At 43.4% G+C, this 21,658-nt stretch overlaps 4 protein-coding genes and 1 pseudogene across 5 annotated transcripts; 2 read left to right on the top strand and 3 right to left on the bottom strand.

The window, feature by feature from the left end:
* Positions 1 to 1,823: 1,823 nt before the first annotated feature.
* LOC121592244 lies at positions 1,824 to 4,958 on the bottom strand (annotated as a pseudogene).
* A 1,766-nt stretch (positions 4,959 to 6,724) lies between these two features.
* On the bottom strand, positions 6,725 to 8,539 carry LOC121592763. Of its 2 annotated transcripts, none has more exons than XM_041914528.1 (4): positions 8,350 to 8,539; positions 7,427 to 8,160; positions 7,274 to 7,338; positions 6,725 to 7,146 (listed from the first exon to the last, which is right to left on the bottom strand). In XM_041914528.1, the coding sequence occupies exons 2-4, from the start codon at positions 8,154 to 8,156 to the stop codon at positions 6,742 to 6,744; spliced, it is 1,200 nt and encodes a 399-aa protein (XP_041770462.1). In that variant the 5' UTR covers positions 8,157 to 8,160; positions 8,350 to 8,539; the 3' UTR covers positions 6,725 to 6,741. The 2 variants fall into 2 exon arrangements, with proteins under 2 accessions (XP_041770462.1, XP_041770463.1); XM_041914529.1 differs by lacking the exon at positions 8,350 to 8,539 and adding an exon at positions 8,257 to 8,327.
* Positions 8,540 to 9,320: 781 nt separating this feature from the next.
* On the bottom strand, positions 9,321 to 11,436 carry LOC121592568. The gene is made up of 6 exons (XM_041914148.1): positions 11,230 to 11,436; positions 10,729 to 11,135; positions 10,590 to 10,663; positions 10,257 to 10,485; positions 10,080 to 10,165; positions 9,321 to 9,876 (listed from the first exon to the last, which is right to left on the bottom strand). The coding sequence occupies exons 2-6, from the start codon at positions 11,084 to 11,086 to the stop codon at positions 9,487 to 9,489; spliced, it is 1,137 nt and encodes a 378-aa protein (XP_041770082.1). The 5' UTR covers positions 11,087 to 11,135; positions 11,230 to 11,436; the 3' UTR covers positions 9,321 to 9,486.
* A 2,191-nt stretch (positions 11,437 to 13,627) lies between these two features.
* On the top strand, positions 13,628 to 16,621 carry LOC121594327 (vitellogenin-3-like). The gene is made up of 6 exons (XM_041917463.1): positions 13,628 to 13,736; positions 15,006 to 15,256; positions 15,340 to 15,738; positions 15,808 to 16,042; positions 16,108 to 16,145; positions 16,221 to 16,621. Exons 2-6 carry the CDS (start codon positions 15,010 to 15,012, stop codon positions 16,433 to 16,435), a joined length of 1,134 nt encoding a protein of 377 aa, XP_041773397.1. The 5' UTR covers positions 13,628 to 13,736; positions 15,006 to 15,009; the 3' UTR covers positions 16,436 to 16,621.
* Positions 16,622 to 18,489: 1,868 nt separating this feature from the next.
* On the top strand, positions 18,490 to 20,408 carry LOC121594107 (nedd8-activating enzyme E1 catalytic subunit). Its single transcript, XM_041917061.1, has 3 exons — positions 18,490 to 18,781; positions 18,845 to 19,063; positions 19,132 to 20,408. The coding sequence occupies exons 2-3, from the start codon at positions 18,907 to 18,909 to the stop codon at positions 20,322 to 20,324; spliced, it is 1,350 nt and encodes a 449-aa protein (XP_041772995.1). The 5' UTR covers positions 18,490 to 18,781; positions 18,845 to 18,906; the 3' UTR covers positions 20,325 to 20,408.
* Positions 20,409 to 21,658: the final 1,250 nt, after the last annotated feature.

Here is a 21,658-nt window from a genome sequence, read left to right as displayed (position 1 = left end):
TGGTTTCTAATTGTTTTGCAATTGGTGTAGCTGTCGAAACAGCTCCACAATATGCATTCATCGGTAACGATCCGAGATCAAATGCGTCGATGATATCTGCACCCAATAATAAGAGATTTACGCAAGCTACGCGGATGGTAGCTGCTTTTGTTTTCTCTCCAACCGTAACAATTCCTTCGAATTCCCCGTCTAAGGGAAGGCTGGCCCCTGAAACTGTTTTTGCTCGTATCTCGCATGCATTTAGAGGAGGTTTGCCTAAGCTTTGCCACAGAGATCTATTTATGATCGTAATATCGGACCCCGTATCGAGTTGTAACCTGGCATTTTTCCCATTTATTAGTACGTTAACGTACTTACAGTTTACCGCGACGGCACATACATTTACCGTGACGATACGTGTCTCCACCGATGGGCTCTGACGAAATTTTCCTTTTTGGTTCGCGGTATTGCAGTGGCCTTCCCGATGTCCTATTTGTCCGCAATCTTGGCACTTGTGCGATTTATAGCCACAATATTGCACCCAATGTCTGTCGCCACAAAGCCAGCATGGTCGACTGGGATGGGTGTTCCGTGCGGGAGGACGCTGCTTATCATATCTTTGGACATTATTTCTTTTGGGGAATTGCCGGTGCTGAAAACTCGAATTTTTAGCTTTAGTATGTTTGTTAAATATGTTTGTATGATTTTTGTTATGCAATGCGAGTACTTGCCGTTCATTTTCTTGAATCATTGCGCTGTCTCTTTTTAGTGCGGCAATGCGACTACAATCCTCTAACAGTTGCTGCAACGTAATCTGCTCTCGATCCTCGATTTTCGCCAACAATCTGGTTCGCACTTCGACGTCTCGTTCTTCTCTTAATCCACAAACGAATAAGAGGCACTTTAGCTGCTCCTCGTCGAGCTTGCTGAGCTCGAACTCTACGCATGATTTATTTACACGACATGCGTAGGTAAGCAGATCCTCTTCAGGTTTCCTTGTAAGCTGCAAACACTTGTACCTTTTGCTTATCAAGGATTCCTGTACGTCGAACAGCACAGCGAGCTTTGCGATCGTTTCCTTGAATGAAAATTCACTTGAACGTAGGGGCAGGATAAACGACAAATACCGATCATGCTCGGCTGCACCTAGCTTCCTTAAAAGCAGTCGCACTTTTGCTGCATCACTCAGCCGACAAGCATCCTCGTTGAACAGCTCCTCGTACCGGGAAAACCATGTTCTGAAGGTGATGCCAGCTTCAGGATCGAACCGAAATTCCATAATTGAATTTGCTAATGCTTCCGTTGCTTGCTCCGGATTGAAATTTGGCGTAACTACGGGCTGGCTTATTTGCTGGGCCATTATTTTACTAATAAGCTGCTGTTGCTGGGCCATTTGTTGCTGCATCATATTTAGCGTTTGCAGGAGTACGGCGTTATCCACTACAGCTGAGCCCGTTTGCGATGGCGGTTGCACAAATTGCGATGGCGCTGATACCGGCTGCGCTGATGCGGGTCCCAATTGCGATGGCGGATAGAGGTGTCCGTTTGGAGACAACTGATGATGGGACGCTACTTCGTGCACGGAGGGAACGTGCGGCCGCGATGTTCCGGGTTGTTGCATCACCGCCGGGTTGAAAAATCCAGACCGGCCTAAGGATGCACGTCGCTGCTCCTCCTCCGTCGGTAAATCCATCGTTGCATCAGCGGGGTTCATCTTGCGCTTCTTGGGACGTGGTGGCGCAATTGTGTGGGTGTATGTGTGTGAGCGGGACACGGAAGAAAACGAACAAAACGAATTAAAAATTGGTCAGCACTTAACAACACGAAACGATCCCATCCTCGTCGCCACTTTTGTGATATTGCGGGGCTTGCTAAAACGATATTGTACTTATTTAAAACGATACAATACAATAATATAATTTATTAATCCTAAATGCCCTTTTTGGTGTGACCGTCCCGCTCGACCGCCTTAATCCAAGAGAGCACGATCGTCCTTCCGATCGTGCTGAGTGGCCTCTCGGCTCGCTGAGTGACCAGCCAGTCGGAGCCGAACTGTTTGCGCAGGTTGGCTCACTTATCGCGTTTCGCCCTAAACGCCTCCATAACACAAATGAAACAGGAACCTTTTCTGTTGTGTCAGCAAGAATGCTTACCAAATCTTCCTCAAGGCTCAGCGCAGCGATAACGTATTCTTCTTCGGGTTGGATGGTCTGGTCGATCAGTCGGGACAACAGATCTGCACATCCGAATTCGTTGGTGGATACATGCTGAATCTCGAAGTCGTAATTCAGCATCGTGAGAGCCCACCGTTGTAGTCGGTTCGCAGTGTGTAGGGGAATCCCCTTCTTAGAACCGAAGATGGAAAGTAGTGGCTTGTGGTCAGTCAGCAGTGTGAAATGGCGTCCCAACAGATACTTGTGGAATTTGGTCACTGCATAGACCAACGCAAGCGCTTCCTTCTCTGGTTGTCCATAATTACGCTCCGCGGGTGCGAGCGTCCTCGAAGCGTGTTGTACTGCCTTCATGCTGCCATCAGGGAACTGGTGAAAGATGACTGCCCCGATGCCTGTGCTTGATGCATCCGCAGCCACGATGATTGGAAGCTTAGGGTCGTAATGCATTAGCAGCAGGTTTGATTGAAGCGTCCTTTTGAACTGGTCGAAAGCCTGTTGGCATGCCGGGGTCCACTGCCATTTCACGTCCTTCTTCAACAGCTGGTCCATTGGATGCCGCAATTCGTGAATGTTGCGCACGAACCTACCGTAGAAGTTGACCGCACCCAGGTACGATCGAAGCTCGGGAACGTTGGTTGGCGGTGGAAGTGCAGCAATAGCCTTCACTTTCTCGGGGTCTGGACGAATGCCTTGTTTGTCCACAATGTGCCCCAAATAGCCGAGTTGTGATTGAAAGAAATGACACTTCTCAGCCTTCACGTGGAAACCATACTCTTTGAGCCGCTGGAAGAGTAGGTTGAGTGACGTTGCGTGTGAGCTGATGTCCTTTCCAAACACGATGACATCATCGATGAAAGAGCGGACACCAGGTATGTCTGCTATCATTCCATCCACCACACGTTGAAATACGCCCGGCGCAGATTACACTCCGGGAGCCAGACGATTGAACCGGAACAATCCTCGATGCGTGTTGATTGTGAGCAGCTTCTTGGAGTCGTCATCCACCTCAAGCTGCAGATACGCATCGGAAAGATCGACGATGCTGAAAACGGTGCTGCCGTTGAGTTGGGCGAAAATTTCCTCCGGCGTCGGAAGCGGATAGTGATTTGGTTCCAACGCCTCGTTTAGCCCCGTCGAGTAGTCTGCACATATGCGCACTCGACCGTTAGGTTTGCGCACTGCCACGATGGGAGCAGCCCATTCGGAGAAATCGACAGGTTCGAGGATGCCCAATGATTGTAACCGTGTGAGTTCAGCATCGACCAATGGAATGGTGTTGAAAGGAACTGGGCGCTTTGGACAGAAAATAGGTTTAGCATTTGGTTTGAGAAAAAGCTTTACCTTCAATTTCCTGCAGTGTCCCAGTGAATCATTGAAAACATTTGCATGATTTGCTCGAAATTCACTAATCTGCTGATCGATCGACTTCGTCGTTACTTGATTGCAAACGGAGTCGAGAGGAACTGACCACAGCTTGAACAGGTCAATCCAGTCGATGCCGAGAAGGTTGAGGTTGGCAGTCGTCGTGACGAAACATCTGCCTCGAGCAGTTTTTCCGTTGATGCTGACGTCGCACTGGAACTCACCCATCAGATGAAGTGGTTTGCCCGACGCGTTGATTGCTTGGATCGTCGGTTTGATGATTGAAGGGTTACCCAAGTTGTTCCAGGTTTGCTTTGATATCACCGTGATATCGCTTGCTGTGTCCAGTTGGAGCCTGGTAGCCACGCCGTTGATCAAAGTAGGCACGTACTTTCGGTTACTGGAACGGTTAGCGATGTGGTTCACAATGTGGTTCACGATGTATACTCCTCTAGCGTTGACTTTCCGAGGGTTGTTTTGTCTATTTGCTGGCTGATTCGTTTGCTGATTTGATGGCTGATTCGATGGTGACTGAGTCGATGTTTTCTTTTCCCCTCCGCCTGGAACTGTCTGCCGTTTGGAATAACAGCCGCAATAGCCTTCCTTGTGGCCAATTCGGTTGCACTGTTTGCACTGGTGCTCCGAAAACGGACAGTTCCGGACAAAATGCATTTGTCCGCATTGCCAACAAGGGGTGCGAGGCAGCTTACCTTCCGTTTTTGAAGTGTGTGGATGATGAAACCTTCCCTTCTCCTGGACAGCGTGAACCGCTTGTTTCGAGCTTGACTGGCGCTCAATCATCGATGTGTCCTCCTTGAGATTAACGAGTCGTTGATATTCGTTAATCAAGGTCTGAAGATTCACGGGAGCTTCTGCTGTTTCACATTCAATCCGGGAAAGAAGCCTTGGACGCGTGTCGGCGTAGGCATGACCCTTAAGGCCACTCACAAACACCAAGCACTTGAACTGATCGATGTTCATATTTTTGAAGTCGAAATCTTCGCATGAACGATTCACCTTCCCTGCGTAGCTAATGATGTCCTCTGCTTCAGATTTTACTAGCTGGAGGCACTGGTACCGCTTGTTAAAAATGGAGGTGTGTGTGCCGAACATTTGCGATAGTATCTTGACGGTGCCAGCAAAATCGACGTCTTTGGGAAGCTTCGGCAAGATGAAGTTGACGTACCTGACGTGGGATGGTGTGTCCAACTTCCTTAACAGCAGGCGTACCTTGGCGGAATCGTCTAAATTCTTGGCATCCGATTCGAAAAGATCCGTATACCGGCTGTACCACTTTTCGAAAGTGATTCCATTTTCCGGGTCGAACGAAAATTCACTGATGTTGGTTGCCAAGGATTCGAGAGTTTGCTCCGTATTGTTCGGCTGTGCCAGCTTCTGCAGGAGTTCCGTCATCAAAAGGATTGCTTGCTGTAGTTCTGCCATCGCTTCTTTCGTTGTGCTTCAAAATTTCAAAATCCTCGTCGCCAAATTGATATGTCCGAACTACTCGGACTATTGCACACAGCTTCTAGTTAAAGTTTTGTATTTGAAAGTCAACTTAAGAGTAAAGCGGTGATGAGCTATAGGCTCCTTTTATACCGCATGGTTGCTATGCTTTCTAAGTGTTGCTATGTGTTCCATTATCCCTGTGGTAACTGGGATCCAACAATTTACTCGCAAAACGGATGGAAATGGAAGCCAGGAAGAATATTGCGGAAATGCGGCAATGTAATGTACCGTGTTATGACAGAGGACCATAAGATTATACGAAGCCATATCAACCAACTACGTCGTCGGGTCCCTTCTAACCAGCAAGCTAGTAAGCGTGATCAACACCTTTTGCCGCTACATATTCTCTTGGATGAGTGGAACCTTACGCCTCCGTCGTCGTCACCTGATTCATCGTCATCATCGTCCTCATCGTCTTCATCGTCATCGTCGTTGTCGCCACCGTCCGATTCAGCTCCGTGTAACCTATCACCGTCGTCCGCTGAATCATCATCTTACAGGACCGTCCCCCAATCATCAGCATCACCACCTCCTGAACGTGATTGCATCCCTGAAGAGTCGCATCGAGGAGCACAGCCGGTACCACCACCACGCCGCTCTTTTAGAGATAGAAAAGCACCGCGTTGGTTCGACCCGTACCTGCTGTATTAAAAGAAGGGAGATGTTGTGGGAACGCAGCCTCAGCAGCGCCAGCTGCTCGACGTCGACATTCGCCTGTCGACTATTGAAGCACGATCGTGTTGAGTGCCTGAGTGTTCCCGTATTGGCGAACACGGACCGGAGCCGCACGAGAGTTGATACCGAGCGCTCAAGGGCAACGGACGGTTGCACACCCACACACACCAGTATTCGCGTATCGTCCTATATGTTATTTTACCGTGTTTCCTATTATATCATAAATAAAGTGTAAGAATCACAACACTACCAATAAATAATCCGAATCTACGTAGGCGAGATGTAGAGATAGGTGAACGCACTTTTGAAGTCGTCCCAGAATTCACCTATCTGGGGTCAAAGGTCAGCAACGACAACAGTATGGAAGCTGAGTTGCGCGCAAGGATGCTGGCGGCCAACCGGTCATTCTACAGCCTGAAAAATCAGTTCACCTCAAAGAACCTGTCGCGACGGACGAAGCTGGGACTATATAGTACCTATATAGTACCAGTACTCACATACGCCTCTGAGACATGGACACTGTCCAAATCTGACGAAACCCTCTTAGCCGCGTTCGAGAGGAAGATGCTCAGAAGGATAATTGGCCCCGTATGTGTGGAAGGACAATGGAGGAGCCGCTATAATGACGAGCTATACGAGATGTACGGCGACCTCACTGTCGTACAGCGTATCAAGCTCGCCAGGCTCCGGTGGGCTGGCCATGTTGTACGCATGGAAACGGACGACCCAGCCCGTAAAGTCTTTTTAGGCCGTCCACAAGGACATAGGAGGCGTGGTAGGCCCAAATTGAGGTGGCAAGATGGCGTGGAGGCGTCCGCCATTAAGGCCGGGATAACGGACTGGCAGACGAAGGCGCGAGACCGTGAGCGGTTTCGGACACTCCTCAGGCAGGCCAAGACCGCAAAGCGGTTGTAGCGCCGGATAAGTAAGTAAGTAAGTCATTCATTTTATTTTTAGTTGGCATTTATTTTTTGTATTGTGTTACATAAGTGTAATGAAATAAATTAAAAGTAAACACACATACATCCTATATAATTGATTATTATTCCCCTTGCTTAGTTTTAAGCGAGCCTTCTATGCATTCGAGTTTGGTTACTAAAGCTTGTTGTGCCTCCCGCATTTCATTAATGATTTTGTGTTGGTTGGCGACAAATTGTTCCAACATTTTCTTCTGCTCGCTCACCAGTTTATCGAAGCAAGGACAATGTATGCAAATGTTTTTTGTTGCAGTACAGGTGCCACTCGCTGGAACATCCACTGAATTGCCGTCTACGACAACGGCTTTAATACCGTTTATGTTAAAGGTTGCAACGGAAATGCTTGCAACTGGTTTCCTGTTGTTCACAGTATGCGCATTAGTTTCTACACTACGCGAGTCGTCTGCATGGGTCTGTTTTTTCCTGGTTGTGGATGGAAAGGTGTGGAGGGTGCTGCTTCCTAGCGGATCCTGAAACAAAAACCAATCCAATAATGCTCACTTGCTATATAGTTGGCAACGATTGAAGCTCGATGGTGGGGGAAAGGATACTACAAATGATTGTGGGTATGCAAATTGTTTCCTGATTATTACTCACTTGTTGCTGTACCTCTGTGTATTCGCCATCAGATTCTGCATAATCTTGTATTGCTCCATTTGTAACTGCAATGAAAGAAAAAAACCAACATGAGACACTACTCGTTTCTTGAAGCCTATTGCCATTTAACGAGATACCCAATTCGACACTTACCAGAATGGTGTGTTCCTGATTCCGTCCCATGTGGGCGTCTAATACCGGTAAGAGCGCTGTTAGAAGGTTCAATTTTTTCTTTGAAATCACTACTGCCGTAAGTTAGCTGAGTTTCGCCAATTTCAATTTGATCTGTTAAGTGTGCATCATCGTCACTGGTGTTGCCGTATTCCTGCTTGATAAATACTGTGCTTTCGTTCGCTACAAGACAGTCTTTTATGACAAGGGATTCTTTTCTTGTCGCATTACAATTATAATCATTCTTGTGCTGAATTGCACTGTTCGGTTTGGAAACGGGCTGCATGCTTTTAGATAACTTCTTCTGCAAGTCCTTCAACTCACGTTGAACGGCGCATGGACTCACACGTATATGGTACTGTTCCCACACCTTCTGGGTCAGTTGCTTCGGCCTCAGTGTCCTGTCTTCTTCAAACCACTGGCGAATACTTTGCGCAACGTCGTCTGATAACGCTTTAGCATTGTGTCCTCCACGTTCTGCGGAAAACACTTGACCGGTTCTTCTGTACTGCTTCAGGATGTAGTACACGGTGTAGATATTGATGTTGAGCATGCTGCTGATCGGTTTTGCACCGAATCCTTTCAAATATGCATTGACGATTCGTTCTCTATCCTTATCGCTTGTTTGCTTTTTCGTGGTTCCAGACTTTTTTCCTCTCGAACTGCGGCTAGAAGAACCGGCGGTCGCTGGTTGTTTTTTGGACGATTCCATATTTCTGAAAAAGATGCGAACAGCATATAATTTGATTTGTTGTGGATGTAGCGCTAAAACTATTTTGCAATGAACTATTAGCCAAAAAGCCATAGCTCACATTTTTAAGGGCAAAAGTAAGAGAAAAATACATCAAGTTATTGTGATCGGACACTTTGCTGAACTACCTCGTCCGGTAAATTCAAAACTGTACCTAGTTATTGGACGAGTTTTTTATCACTGAATAGTAAGAATACAATTTGTACACGCACGCAATTAACATCTGACTGAGCACATTAGATTAATCATGTTTAACATATAACTAAAAGGCCAATTTATTCCGCTGTTTCAAATCGGGATTGTTTATATCGTAGTAAACAAAGCCATCGACAGCTGTTCTGTGATTAGGGCCTTGTTACACTTGAGCAAAAGGCCTTTTTCACATAACACAATACTGAAGCAGCGTTGACACGAATCATAATAATTTGCTTCGGCTTAAAAAATGAGAAACCTTAATTTAAATACATATTTCTAGTTTGGTTGTATTGTTTTAACCGTAAAGTTGGCAACCAGATTTACACACGTAAGTTGGCAACCGGCATACCCGTGTATTCCACACGTTTGATGCAAAAAATTAACGATTTTCATAGGTAAACAATGCTTTCTATATTTTAATGCTGTAAGCAAGTAATGCTGACCATATATTCTCTTCTATTTCACTTATTCATTAAGTTTTTTTTTCATTTTATTATAAAAATAACGGTCAAATTGAAATTTGGAATTGCTTGAATTTGACTCGAAAATAAGCACAATACGAAAAGAGGAAGAAGAGAAACGTCATTGTCCATACAAAAAGTATGGAATACTCGGGTATGCTGGTTGCCAACTTACGTGGTAAAGTAAAAAACAAATCAAAATAAAATACTTACAGGCTGTTAAAAATTACAACTTATGCACCAAAAAATCATAAATTAAAAGTTGGGAGGCTACGGAAAATTTCAGGTCAATAAAAGCAATGAATCTAAAGTTATTGCAGTTCGAAGTTGAAAAAAATACCCGGGTATCCGGTTGCCAACTTAAAGGTTAATAGATGTCGCAGTTCGAGAGTCTCGAAAGCCAGCATAGACCGGCATGTCCGCGTAGAACGTTACGCGCCAAATAGAAAAAGAAGAAGCTATTAAAATATAAAACATTTACGTTGAATTTATTAGAGCAATTTTACAGCACATAAATTGCGTCAAAATGTACAAGCGGTTAAAATTAAATCGCAAATAATTTGGCGATGAAATACAAAAAAATCCATAAAGTAAGCTTACAAAACTAACTGCATTTGAAAATAGCGCACATCTTGTTATGTTTTGCATATTTTTCGCTCGGGATATTTGTTTGCCATTTCGGCATTTGCAGCCGCGATGAGGTCCATGATGCCTTTAACGGTTTTTCTTCGTATCTCTTCGTCGTATTCCTTTAGATGCTGATTCACATAGCGTCCATAGTCAACAGGCATACCAACGTTGGCCATTTTGTCTAACACTTTTGACATGGAGCGCACAATTCGTAAGATTTCTGCACTATTCGAATCGTCAGAAAAAGTACTGTCCACCGTGTCTTCCTTCATCGGCGTTCTTTTCTTCGGAGAACGGGTCTCATTCGGGAATAAGTATTCTTCTTCGATGTGTTCACTTTCGTAATGTTCCTCGGAAGCCCGTGGGTCGTCAATGTACTCAGCAACAGAGGTGTCCTACAATTATATTATATTTCGTTAATTAGTTTAAGAAATGCTACAGCGAGAACAGAAATTAATTCATATCAATTGTCACAACTTGAATACAAAAGTGAATCCCTTTCTTTGGATTTTAAATAATCATTAAATAAAATATAATTGGTGCATATTACAAAAAATAAAACAAAATATAGATTAATAAATAAAAAATATTTTTTAACCTCCATGGCATCCGCTTGATATACGTTGTCTGTTGAGGTGAGCATAAAACTCAATGCATCATAGGCGAACCAATTTGGTCTATGACCTAGAAGAAATAACAATAACCTCATAGATATTATCAATCGAAATGCTAACACGCTTGAAGAAATGCTTAAGGATATAACTGATCCGGATACCTCGATCTTTTAGGTGCAGTGCTTTGTAATGTCGAAACGATCCTAGAACGGATGACCATTTGGCTTTAACAATTTCTAATGGCATTCCTGTTTTTCCAACCACACGGCTCCAGGCTTTATCTTTGGTCGCTTTGTTTCTGTAACCCTCATGTTTTCTGTCCCATATAGACGGCTCTTTTTCGATTCTGCTGATCAAAGCGATTGTCTTCATTTCACTCATCGGAATCATCTGGAAATGAGATATATTGTTACAATTAAGTTTCATAATCAATTCCTCTCAATTTCAATTTCAATTTCAATTTCAACACTCAATCCTATCGATGGTTGACTTACATTTTTCTTGAATTTTTTTTCTTCCATGTTTGTTTGGTGAGCTTCAATTATCATTTTCTTCCTTCTTACTTCATCTGAAATGTCAAGGTAAACCATTAAATCTTCCGATTTGATAGCCGTATTAGCTAGATGGACGTACCGTCGTGTTTACTAGTGAAATGTTTGACCATTTTGCGGTTCTCGTAGTTTTGTGCCACTGACTTCGTCGGCGTGGCGTCGTGGTTCCTTGCCATCTGTTTTATGTGTGTAATTTTTCGGATTCCGGTTTTCTGTAGCACCGGCATCGCAGGCATATCAACATGCTTCTTTGCAATATGTTTAGGGTGAACAACTTTTCGGTTGTCAGTTTGATAACACATTATTTTCCGAATCTTCTTAGGACGAGATAAAAAATTGGGATCTTCGATTTCCGTATCGTCGACGAATTGATTGTCAGAATCATCATTTCCCTCCACTTTCACAAACTCTATCAGTGGATCATCCAAATATTCTTCCATATTTCACAAATGGCTGTGTTTGATGATATTCAGATTTATGTTATATGGCCTGAAAACCACAAGCGATACAAGTCCATGAATAGATAAGATGCGGAAGAATGAAAAATGCTTTCACTGCTTACAGCAAAAGCCTTTTCCCCTACCTTAACCAATTTTAGCGCGAAAAAAATATTCATGAGAAGAATGAATCTAGGTTCAACAGTAATGTCACGAAAGGACCACGGTCACGTTTTAGATAAGTACTAATCCCTAAAATGCTATTTAAAACAGTAAAAAATACAGCGAGTTGATAATTTCTGCAGCACAAACGTAAACAGCTTTTTGTTTTGATTCCTCAATCGATGCTCAGTGCGCAGGTGACAATAAGAGCTACATATTCATCGGAACAGGTAGGCTCATAGATGCTGCCTTGCAAAGCACCGATAGCATATTTGACAGTAGGAAGCAATAAAGCTGCAGGCCGCTGCCAGACACACCGAAAACCCAACGTAACGAAAAAAAAAAGATAACAATAAAGCTTGATAATGTAAAAAAATGGTTTGTGTGCCATAATTTTTACGAGAGTTCGGACCGTTCTTCCTGAATAAATATAAAAACTAACATACATTCTTTCACCATTAAAATTAAGGCTGGATAATACTTTTATACTCCAGGGATAATACATTTGTAGACAGTCTACAGCAGGGGTCTCCAAACTTTTCAGTTCGCGGGCCGCATTTCTTCGTAAATATCGTTGTTGAGGGCCATTTACGCGTTACTTTTGGTAATGAGAACGTTTAAATCTCGTCTTGGCAAGAAAATACTTAATAAATATTTTAAAGTTCTGCATTTTTCTTTTATAGTAACTTGATTCTTGTCTTGGTTTAGTAAAAATTTAAAAAAATGATGGAAACTGTCAAAAATATATGATATTTACATTATCCTTTACAACATCATCGCGGGCCGCATTATAGGCTCTCGAGGGCCGCATGCGGCCCGCGGGCCGTAGTTTGGAGACCCCTGGTCTACAGCATAGCCAAATAGCCAAAATTGCTCAAGCAGCTAATTTTGACAAGCTAAAGATAATAATTTTAATGCAACCGAATGTGCCCGCTATAAAGTTAATAAACAGGGGGAAATACCTTAAGAAAGATATAAATCGTTAGCTCAAGAAGTGTTATAACAATACGGCTAGTAATTGTCGGTACTTGATCTAATTTATGTGAAAATACAAAATTACAACGGTGTTCAGGAATATGTTTTAAATACCAATTTCTTTTAGTCTCGGGTCTATGAACACGTTGCGGCAACATTTGTTCAATTGCAACATTTTCCGATTTTTCTTTTTATTTAAAAAACTATGCACCTGAACCATTACGTAAACCTTAAACATAAACCAATATTAAAAATATTCTCTTTCATTTCTCGTCCTCAATTTTCAACCTTCAATTTTTCATAGCTAAACAAGGACAGAAAATAATTATTTTTATTATATAATATACATAAAATAAATAATATAATACATTACTTTGATAATGCTACAACAAGCATATGCTATTGTAAGGTGCTACACAGCATTACCAAATATTCAAAACGCTTAGAAAGTGCTAGCTATTGCTAAAAAATATAACTTCCTTTGCTTACGGATAGCGTTTGTGAAGGTCAAGAGAAGTCCCGCACAATTGGCAAATGCTCTCAAAAAGCGGACCAAACTCGACGTAATGAGCGTTCACAAAAAAGGCGTACGCCTGCTGAATATTCATCAGTAAACATTCAAATTTGTCTGTGATCCATACTGTGGACGGTGTTTGCCATGCACGAAGAATTTACACTGGTTCACAGATTGTAAAACGGCACAGCAGTTGTATATATTTGTGATGAGTAAGTTTTGTACAATAAATGCAATTATCAATCAAAATCCTCGCTCAACATTGAACTTCCGTTTGAGTGTGTCGTACTCAAGAGAAGTACACATCCTCGCTCAACATTGAACTTCCGTTTGAGTGTGTCGTACTTAAAGTATGACCGTTTTTTATCGATCAGTGCTACGATCGTCAATAAACGGTATGTCCTGTGACCTAAGCTTTCTTTCTTCCGTTATGATGATTGGACTTGTCACAAAGCAAAGGTGGTTTACCTCCCAGCATCAATACGTTCTGTTATCCTTGAACCGGTAGCACTAGTAACGGCCGCATCGGAAGCATGATGACATTGGCCGTGCACAGTCTGCCCGCAAAGCCGTTGGTTTTTGTTTTTGCTGTTTTTTTTGTTCTTCTCATTGCACACGCACGTGCCTTTTTGCGGAGTGATTTACGGATGCGTATAGTGGTCGCGTCGATCGTCATCTCTCCATCGCCAGCGGCCATCGCAAAACTGCATGGCGTCAACAAGCCGCACGCTCCAGCATCAGAATGAATCAACATGCGCAACCGGCCCCATCTCAGGTGTGGTGAAGGTGTGCGGGAGGCAGCCAGCGAATGGGGGGTGGAGTATAGCCCGCCAGCCACACTACACACTGCATTACGCGGATATAAAATTATAATTTTTCTCAGATCACAGATTAGTTCGATTTGTTTCGTCGAGTGAAGCTGATCTCTGAAAGCACGCGTGTGTTCGGCGTAAAGTGTCTGTCTGTTACAGTTACTGAGTGTGCTGGCTGGTGGAAAACGTGGTAGGAATACTAAGCTGCGCATAATGTTTTAGAGCAGATGATGGTAGTAGAAAGGATTAATGTGGCAAAACGGTGAAGTGTGCACGATTGGCTGACTTTGTGTTTGTGGAGAGACAACGGTTGGAGTTGGAGCTGTTGCATACGCAATAGAAAGATTGATAAAAGAAAGCTTCAATTTCAATAGCATATTTTTGAACATAAAGGAGCATTTTTAATATTTTTTCAGTTGATACGAATGTACCTGTAACATTCTTACTTTCACAGGAGTTGGTAGCTGTTTAATGAATTACCATTTAATTGCTTTATATTGATGACGCTCATAGGTCATGCATTTTTCATCTACTGTCATTAATATGTATATTGTATTGTATAAATTTATTGTCCATTGTGACAGATTTATGCTTGAATCAAGATCACGATCTGCTAATAGTCGACCATAAAAAAGCAATTTTAATTATATTATCGCCATAAATGCTTTCCAATCTCGGCAACAATGTTTTGATGGAAGATGTTTGGAAACGGAAATCGATATTGAAATAATCGACGTTTAAGGTCCTAAAAGTTTAAGGTACTTTTTATCAACCACAACCGAAGGATTATCGTATAAAAAGTTTTTTATCAAGAGATCTTTACCATGAATAATAGGGTCTTAGCAAATTTTCTATAACAATTTCACTTTTTCAGAACGATTCTCGCAAAGCTTGATTTTACTGTCTATCATACACCAAGAGTATAATTTGTATTCGTAATAGTAAAAAAATAATAGCTAACTATAACTCCACAGAAGATTTATCAGATAATTTTTATATGTATTGACTGTATCGTAAGTGGTTGAATAGCCTGAAGTGATAATTTAAAATAATTGGTCTCAATCAGCAGTCATTTCCATTATCATTATCCGTTCTAATGGTTTGACTGAAAAGGATTAGTATACAATTATTCAAATGTTGATCTTTCAAGTACTGTAAAGCATTTTATTTAAACACATTAAATGCGTCTTTTCTCTCATATCCACTTCCTCGTTCTCATTCTAATGATTTGTGAGTTATTTTTTATGTTTGCATGTAGCGTAACGGTACATGCGTTGTTGTAAATTCCCATGTTAGTCATAGGCATCAAAACAAACCGAGGGAAAGTGGAAACAATGCATCAAACAACACTAATTTCCCTTACTCTCTTACTCATATTGCGGATTGTGTTTTTTTTCTCAACTATTCTATGCTATGCAATTCCCACGCCCGTTTGTTATCTGCGACCTGCAACCCGTAGCAAGATGGGCAAGCGGATGATCGTGTCGATCGTACTGATCGGATGCTTTTGCGCTCTGGAAGTGCACCCCTTTGACTTCGGTGGATTGGTGAAAAAGACGGGAGACGTTGCAAAGGTGGCAGCCAAAACGGCGAAGGGTATTGCTGAGAGTATACCGCAAATATTCTCTCCGGAGCAGCTGCTGGAATTTAGTAAGCAGTCGATCATTGGCCTACCGGCGGAAGCGATCGCTGCAACGATCAATCAAATATGTAAGTACACTCCCGAGGAGGATGGTAGGATTGATTTTTGCACTTCGCTACTATGGAGTTTTCATTTTTTTCATCCTATTAAGGTTCGGTGGCACTACTCTCCAATGCAACTGCTTCCGAGAATGAAGTCAACATAACGGACATGAACTACATACTGATGACGGAAGACAACAACGTAACCATACCGTTGCTAGAATCGGACGATCTGTGGAAGAACGAACTGTTCAACAAATCATACGATACGGTCATTTTGGTGACCGGATGGACGTCGAACGTGAACGAGCCGAATCGGGCAATCGATACGATCTACAACGCGTATAAGGCACGTGGCGGGTACAACTTTGTCGTTATCGATACGGCCGAATATGTGGACACACTGTACACTTGGTCCGCATTCAATACGAACGATCTTGGCGAAGGTTTGGCGGATGGGCTGAAGGGACTGATCAAGTACGTGCCACTGGAGAAGATTCACCTGATAGGTAGGTAGCTGGGTAGTGATAGTGCTTTGGTACGCACGCGTCGCTATAGCTTCATTCCGAACTTGCTAGGCCACAGCTTGGGCGCACACATCGTTGGAGCTGCTGGGCGATACTTTCAGTATAAAACAAACAAATCGATACCACGTATCACCGGTCTTGATCCGGCCAATCCATGCTTCAATGAGGGCGAATCGCTGAGTGGCATACAGCGGGGTGATGCCGATTTCGTGGACATTATTCATACCAATGCGAAGGTGCTGGGCAAGCGTGATCCAATCGGAGATGCAGATTTTTATCCCAACGGGTAAGATATTCATCATTGGATCGTTGCAATCGTATGCTATATCTTGTATATTTCATCTTCTTTAGCGTCGTTTCCGTCCAACCGGGATGTCTAGACCCGGCATGTACGTATACGTTTTAGATGATTGATGTAGAAAAAAGAGTAGATTAAACACATATCTTTTATTCTTCTACTCTAGGTTCTCATAAGCGTGCCTGGGAGCTGTATGCCGAGACGGTGTATCCCGAAACGGAAAAGAGCCTGTTGGCGGTGAAGTGCAACTCCCTTCTCTCGCTTAACACTGGCGGGTGCGTGAGCAACCCGATTCCACTTGGCTTTGCCTGCCCCAAAACGGCCAAAGGAAACTTTTTCCTAAAAACGAACGACAAATCACCATTTGCTATGGCATCGTAGTGCCAACTAACGGTCGATATGAGCTTAGATGGTTAGGGGCGTAATATGTTGTTTGTTTTGAGGCTTCATAGGAAGTTGTGGAATGTAATTTGTTGATTGTTGAAACGTTGAACAGAAATGTAAAATGTGTTTGATTAGCTTGAATGTAAGCATAAGGTAATTGAAATAAATTGAGTTTGCAAAGAAGCATGATGAATTGTGTGCATTGTGTTATACAGAAGGATAAAACTTTTTTTTCAACTGACTCATTTAATTTTTTGGATTTCTCCAATTGACCATTTTGTCTGTGAAGTGGACACAGCTATTTTGTTTGTGCTACATAGGAGAAGATGTTTGGCTTTGAGTAAATGGAGTAAAATATATTTCCTAAATTTGCAATAAAGTGTATAAAAATACTTCAAAGATTTTGGATTTATTCAACATCCACTTCCTTCGTCATTAATATCTACTGAAGGTGTTTTTTTAAATTTCATAGTTTTTTTCCCTGGTAGTGCAGCCCATTTTTAACAGTGTTTTGGTTTATTTTATTATTAATATTTCTGTTTGCTGTTCTGTTCTGTGTCCAGCGTCCTATCCAATATAGACCAGAAAAATGTGATAACATTGTCATACAGATCAAAATAATTCAACCTCAAACATACAGATCAAACTCTCTCACTCTCCGCACTCTCCGTGGTTTTGATCGCTCCTGCTTATCCTAGTGTTTTAACGCGGCTTGATTAATCGCCCTGTGGCTGATTGATACCCTATCGCTTGTGGCTTTTGCACTCATACATACACTCATACACTTATTTTTTATGTTTTGAAACTATTCCAGTCCCGTTACTATTATAAATTGAAATTATTTTAGGTTTTTTTAGTTTATGTATTATTTTTGGGGATAAAAATTCGGCTCTCGTACAGGGTACTACACACTACTAGTGATGGGTAAAGCTGACACAAATCCGGAATCCGCTCCAATACGACTCCGATAATTTCTGAATCGACTTCAGAAGGTAGATCCTCCCAGAATTATTCCGAGTCGTTTGGAATCGTCCAGAATCTACCGGAATCACCCAGAATCGGCCGGAGTCACCCGGAGTACTCTGGAGTGGTTTGGAGTCATCATGGGTAGTTCGGAGTAGTTAGGAGTCGGAGCCTTCTGGAGTTGTCCTGTATATGTTGGGGTGGGAGTCATCCCTCGAAACAAAGGGCTGTGTACAAAGTGCGCGCGCAAAGTGAAAAACAAAAAAATACAACGAAATGAAATGCTTGATCACAAGCACTCCGATCGACTCTGGAGAATGACTCCGACTCCTGTCGACTCCGGACGACTCCGGACTGCTCCGGGCGGAACTATTGATTCATATTTTGCCGGTGTTGGAATCAGACTAACAATAGTCGGAGTGAGATCGGATTCGTGGGTGCTCTCCAAAGAGCATACGAACTACACACTAGTAATGGGCTGGTCGCCCCGAACCTACTGAGTCGGAGCCATCCGTAAGCGACCCGGAGTCGTCCGGGTCGACCCGAGATGTATAAGTAGGTTCAGGTGGTGCAATGATTCCGGTAGATGCAAGCAAGCATCAGCGACTCTGACCTGTTGGTGCAGCGATTTCGGGTCGGGTCAAAGTTGGTTCAATACTCGACCCGAACAGGCTGCACTCACGGGTCGGAATCGCTTATGCTTTCTCGCACCTACAGAACATTCGTGTCGACCAAAACTTGTTGCACCCGCGGGTTCCTTTTGATTCCGACATCGATATTGCGTACCTGCTGCACCCACGGGTCGGAACCAATTTCGACTGGCTCGGACCCGACTCCGGGTCGTGTCCCACCACTACTACACACACCAATGCAATAGACCATAGCCACACACCGTCCGTTGAATTTTAATAAATAACAAAATAATGTCCATTGGTAACTCTTATAAAGTATGACTATTATCTATGACAATTAAAGCTTTCAAATGATGCATGAACTGTACAGCCGCTGACGACGGTTTGCCAGCGCCTCCAAATCAGTGCGAATTTCGCACGCTGGCGACGTTTTTTTGTACTTGTGACGGTTTTTGACATTTCGAGCGAGGGCCCAAGGTGTGTTTATTTAGATTTTGCTCTGAAGCAATTCACCTCCGAATATCCATACACCTTGGGATGGCCGTCAAAACCGCTCGCCTGGCCCGGGTTTGACGTTTTTTTGTTTTCGACCCACCGGCAAAAGTAAATAATTTTTCTGTGTGGACTGGATCGGTGCAGAAATTGGGCTTTTGCTAGCATTTTCTGATGCCAATCTTCGCTTATTTAGCAGCTATCGGCAAATCTCAACTTTTCTGAAGTGGAGCATCCACCAAAAACATTACGCCGAGTAAGTTGTTTCAGCGCAAATTTTCGAAGGAAATCGTCTACATCACCATCTATGTACTTCTAGATTTGCGGAAATAGAAATTCTGGAGAGCTAACACATAAAAAGTAAAGTAATTGTTTGCTACCATGGAAGTCGCTTCGCAAAACAACGATCACTTGAGCAAACGCTGGAACCATTTGCGGAAAATCCTCGAAAGGTCTGGCCCGTTTTGTCACCCAAACTTTGCTGCCTCGTCCGAAACGCTCGAGTTTTTGCTCAACACTTGCAAAATTCTCGTCATTGGTAAGTGTAGGCCCGCGGAGGCTGCCGAGTGTGTTTCATTTTACTCAAGCTAAATTGTACGATTGAAGGTGCTGGAGGTCTGGGATGCGAACTGTTGAAGGATCTGGCTCTGATGGGTGTCCGTGATATTCACGTAATCGATATGGATACGATCGAGCTTTCCAATCTGAACCGGCAGTTTCTGTTTCGAAGGACAGACATCGGCAAATCGAAGGCACAATGTGCGGCCGCATTCATCAGTGCACGGGTGCCGGGGTGCGTTGTGACGCCTCACTTTTGCAAAATTCAGGACTTTGATTCTGCGTTCTATCGGCAGTTTCACATAATTGTTTGCGGGCTGGATTCGATCGTAGCTCGCCGGTGGATCAACGGGATGTTGATATCGATGTTGGAGTACGAAGAAGACGGCTCGGTCGATGAAACATCCATCATTCCCCTGATCGATGGGGGAACCGAAGGATTTAAGGGAAACGCACGTGTGATCCTACCCGGAATGACGGCGTGCATCGACTGCACCCTGGATCTGTTTCCACCGCAAGTAAATTATCCACTTTGCACCATCGCCAACACACCCCGGCTGCCGGAACACTGCATCGAGTACGTGAAGATTATCCAGTGGCCGAAGGAAACTCCCTTCGGGGTAGATGTTGCCCTCGATGGTGACGATCCGCAGCACGTCTCCTGGGTGTACGAGAAAGCGCAGGAACGAGCCAACAGTTTCAACATAACCGGATTATCATACCGGCTCGTGCAAGGAGTGTTGAAAAACATTATCCCGGCCGTGGCCAGCACCAATGCGGTAATTGCGGCCGCCTGCGCTACGGAGGTGTTCAAGATTGCTTCCAGCTGCTGTGAACCGCTGAACAATTACATGGTGTTCAATGACGTGGATGGCATCTACACCTATACGTACGAAGCGGAAAAGCGATCCGATTGCTTGGCATGTAGCCAGGTGCCGAGACCGGTGGAAATCAAGGATCCTAATGGAATGACGCTGCAGGATCTGATTCAGCTGTTGTGCGAAAACCCTGAGTTTCAAATGAAAAGTCCAGGACTGACCGCCGTGCTGGAAGGGAAAAACAAAACCCTGTACATGGGTACAGTCAAGAGCATTGAGGAGGCAACGAAGGGAAACTTAACGTTGTCACTCAGCGAGCTCGGACTGAAGGATGGTCAAGAGATAATGGTAGCCGATATCACCACACCGAATACGATCCTTATTAAGCTTAAATTTCAACCCAACGAGGTAGAAATGTCATAAATAATGCAGGGAAGCTCTTTATAAAGGCCAATAGTAAGCGATAAATTTGATTTTGGAATAAAAATAACTTGGTACACGATTTAATTGCAGGTCATATTCGTTAATTGATTCAAATTATGAATGAAACATACTCATGACATGAAATGTAAAAAAAAATCAGTGTTATATGAGAAATCAAAACTCCGCTACCGTTCTAGATGTAGACTGCAAATGTACTGGCTATCAAAACTTTACATGTGAATCAGTACATTGTTATGAAGTATTTTTCTTCTTCCTTCGCTCAACAACCGTTGTGTGTCAAGGTCGGCCTGTAAAATTATACGAAATTTCTAGTCATGGGAGCGATCGAGATTTTTCGTTGTTTTTCCACCGTTTGGAGCTACCTAATCCTGTTGCTTTACCATTAAAAATAGTCATACTTAATTATTCATCAGGTAGAAAATACAACCGATCTCGTGGTACAGGCGTCAAATCGTACGACTTAACAACATGTCCGTCATGGGTTCAAGCCCCCAATAGACCGTGCCACTATACGTTTATGTCTGACTATCCTACTATGGGGGGTAATCCATAAGTCACTGAAAGCCAACCCCACAAGTGGTACAGGCCGGTCTTGACCGACAACGGTTGTTGAGCCAAAGAAAAGAAGAAGTCTTTTGGCGACCTATTTAAAAAAAACGCGGCTGTTTAGTTGTTGGATATCTTAGCTTTTAATGCATAAGATAAAAATCTCTGCCGAAATCTCGAGTCATCTGTGAGGGCATACATTTCGTGTCGAGAAAAAATTCCGCAGCACGCCGTATAATCAATAGCCTTGGTTATGACAGCTGACGAAGGCCTATGCAGAGCCAAACCCAACGTGATCTTCACCGACAGTGCAAGAGTCTCCTTCAAGCTCTTGAATCTGAATCCACCCGTGACGGCAACAACCAAGAACTCTGCAATATACCGAATTCACTCCAAGTGAATTCCTGCGGGATTCCTGGTAACACAGGTATTCAGGGAAATGAAATAGCAGATCGACTAACCAATGCAGGACGTAATAACCCGGCCTGTTGCAATAACACTCTTGCTCGCTGTGACTTCATTCGCCTTAGCAAAACTATCATCGCCAATAGCTTGAATGGTTATTGGTTTAGCAGCAACCGCTCTTTCCTGAGAACCATCAAGACCACAACACCACCACGGAGAGACCATCCATCACACACCAAGACCAGAGAGTGCTATCACGACTTTGGATCGGACACAACTGGCTCACACACATCTTTTTCACTATGCAGTTTTTGTGGCGTTGATATCACGGTCCGTCACAGCTTAACCGAATGTTATGGATA

The sequence above is a fragment of the Anopheles merus genome, chromosome 2L (assembly GCF_017562075.2).
Source record: "Anopheles merus strain MAF chromosome 2L, AmerM5.1, whole genome shotgun sequence".
Classification (NCBI taxonomy): domain Eukaryota; kingdom Metazoa; phylum Arthropoda; class Insecta; order Diptera; family Culicidae; genus Anopheles; species Anopheles merus.
The sequence above is the reverse complement of the archived record's forward strand: the minus strand, read 5'-3'. Positions and strand labels throughout refer to the sequence as shown.

Coding starts and splice junctions, on each gene's coding strand:
- LOC121592763 (XM_041914528.1), bottom strand. CDS start 8,156: ATGGAATCGTCCAAAAAACAACCAGCGACCGCCGGTTCTTCTAGCCGC. Junction 7,339..7,426: donor ATCAGGAACACACCATTCTG/GTAAGTGTCGAA, acceptor CTTTCATTGCAG/TTACAAATGGAGCAATACAA. Junction 7,147..7,273: donor ACACAGAGGTACAGCAACAA/GTGAGTAATAAT, acceptor TTTTTGTTTCAG/GATCCGCTAGGAAGCAGCAC.
- LOC121592568 (XM_041914148.1), bottom strand. CDS start 11,086: ATGGAAGAATATTTGGATGATCCACTGATAGAGTTTGTGAAAGTGGAG. Junction 10,664..10,728: donor TTTCACTAGTAAACACGACG/GTACGTCCATCT, acceptor TTGACATTTCAG/ATGAAGTAAGAAGGAAGAAA. Junction 10,486..10,589: donor AAAAAAAATTCAAGAAAAAT/GTAAGTCAACCA, acceptor TCTCATTTCCAG/ATGATTCCGATGAGTGAAAT.
- LOC121594327 (XM_041917463.1), top strand. CDS start 15,010: ATGGGCAAGCGGATGATCGTGTCGATCGTACTGATCGGATGCTTTTGC. Junction 15,257..15,339: donor TGCAACGATCAATCAAATAT/GTAAGTACACTC, acceptor CATCCTATTAAG/GTTCGGTGGCACTACTCTCC. Junction 15,739..15,807: donor GGAGAAGATTCACCTGATAG/GTAGGTAGCTGG, acceptor CGAACTTGCTAG/GCCACAGCTTGGGCGCACAC.
- LOC121594107 (XM_041917061.1), top strand. CDS start 18,907: ATGGAAGTCGCTTCGCAAAACAACGATCACTTGAGCAAACGCTGGAAC. Junction 19,064..19,131: donor TTGCAAAATTCTCGTCATTG/GTAAGTGTAGGC, acceptor GTACGATTGAAG/GTGCTGGAGGTCTGGGATGC.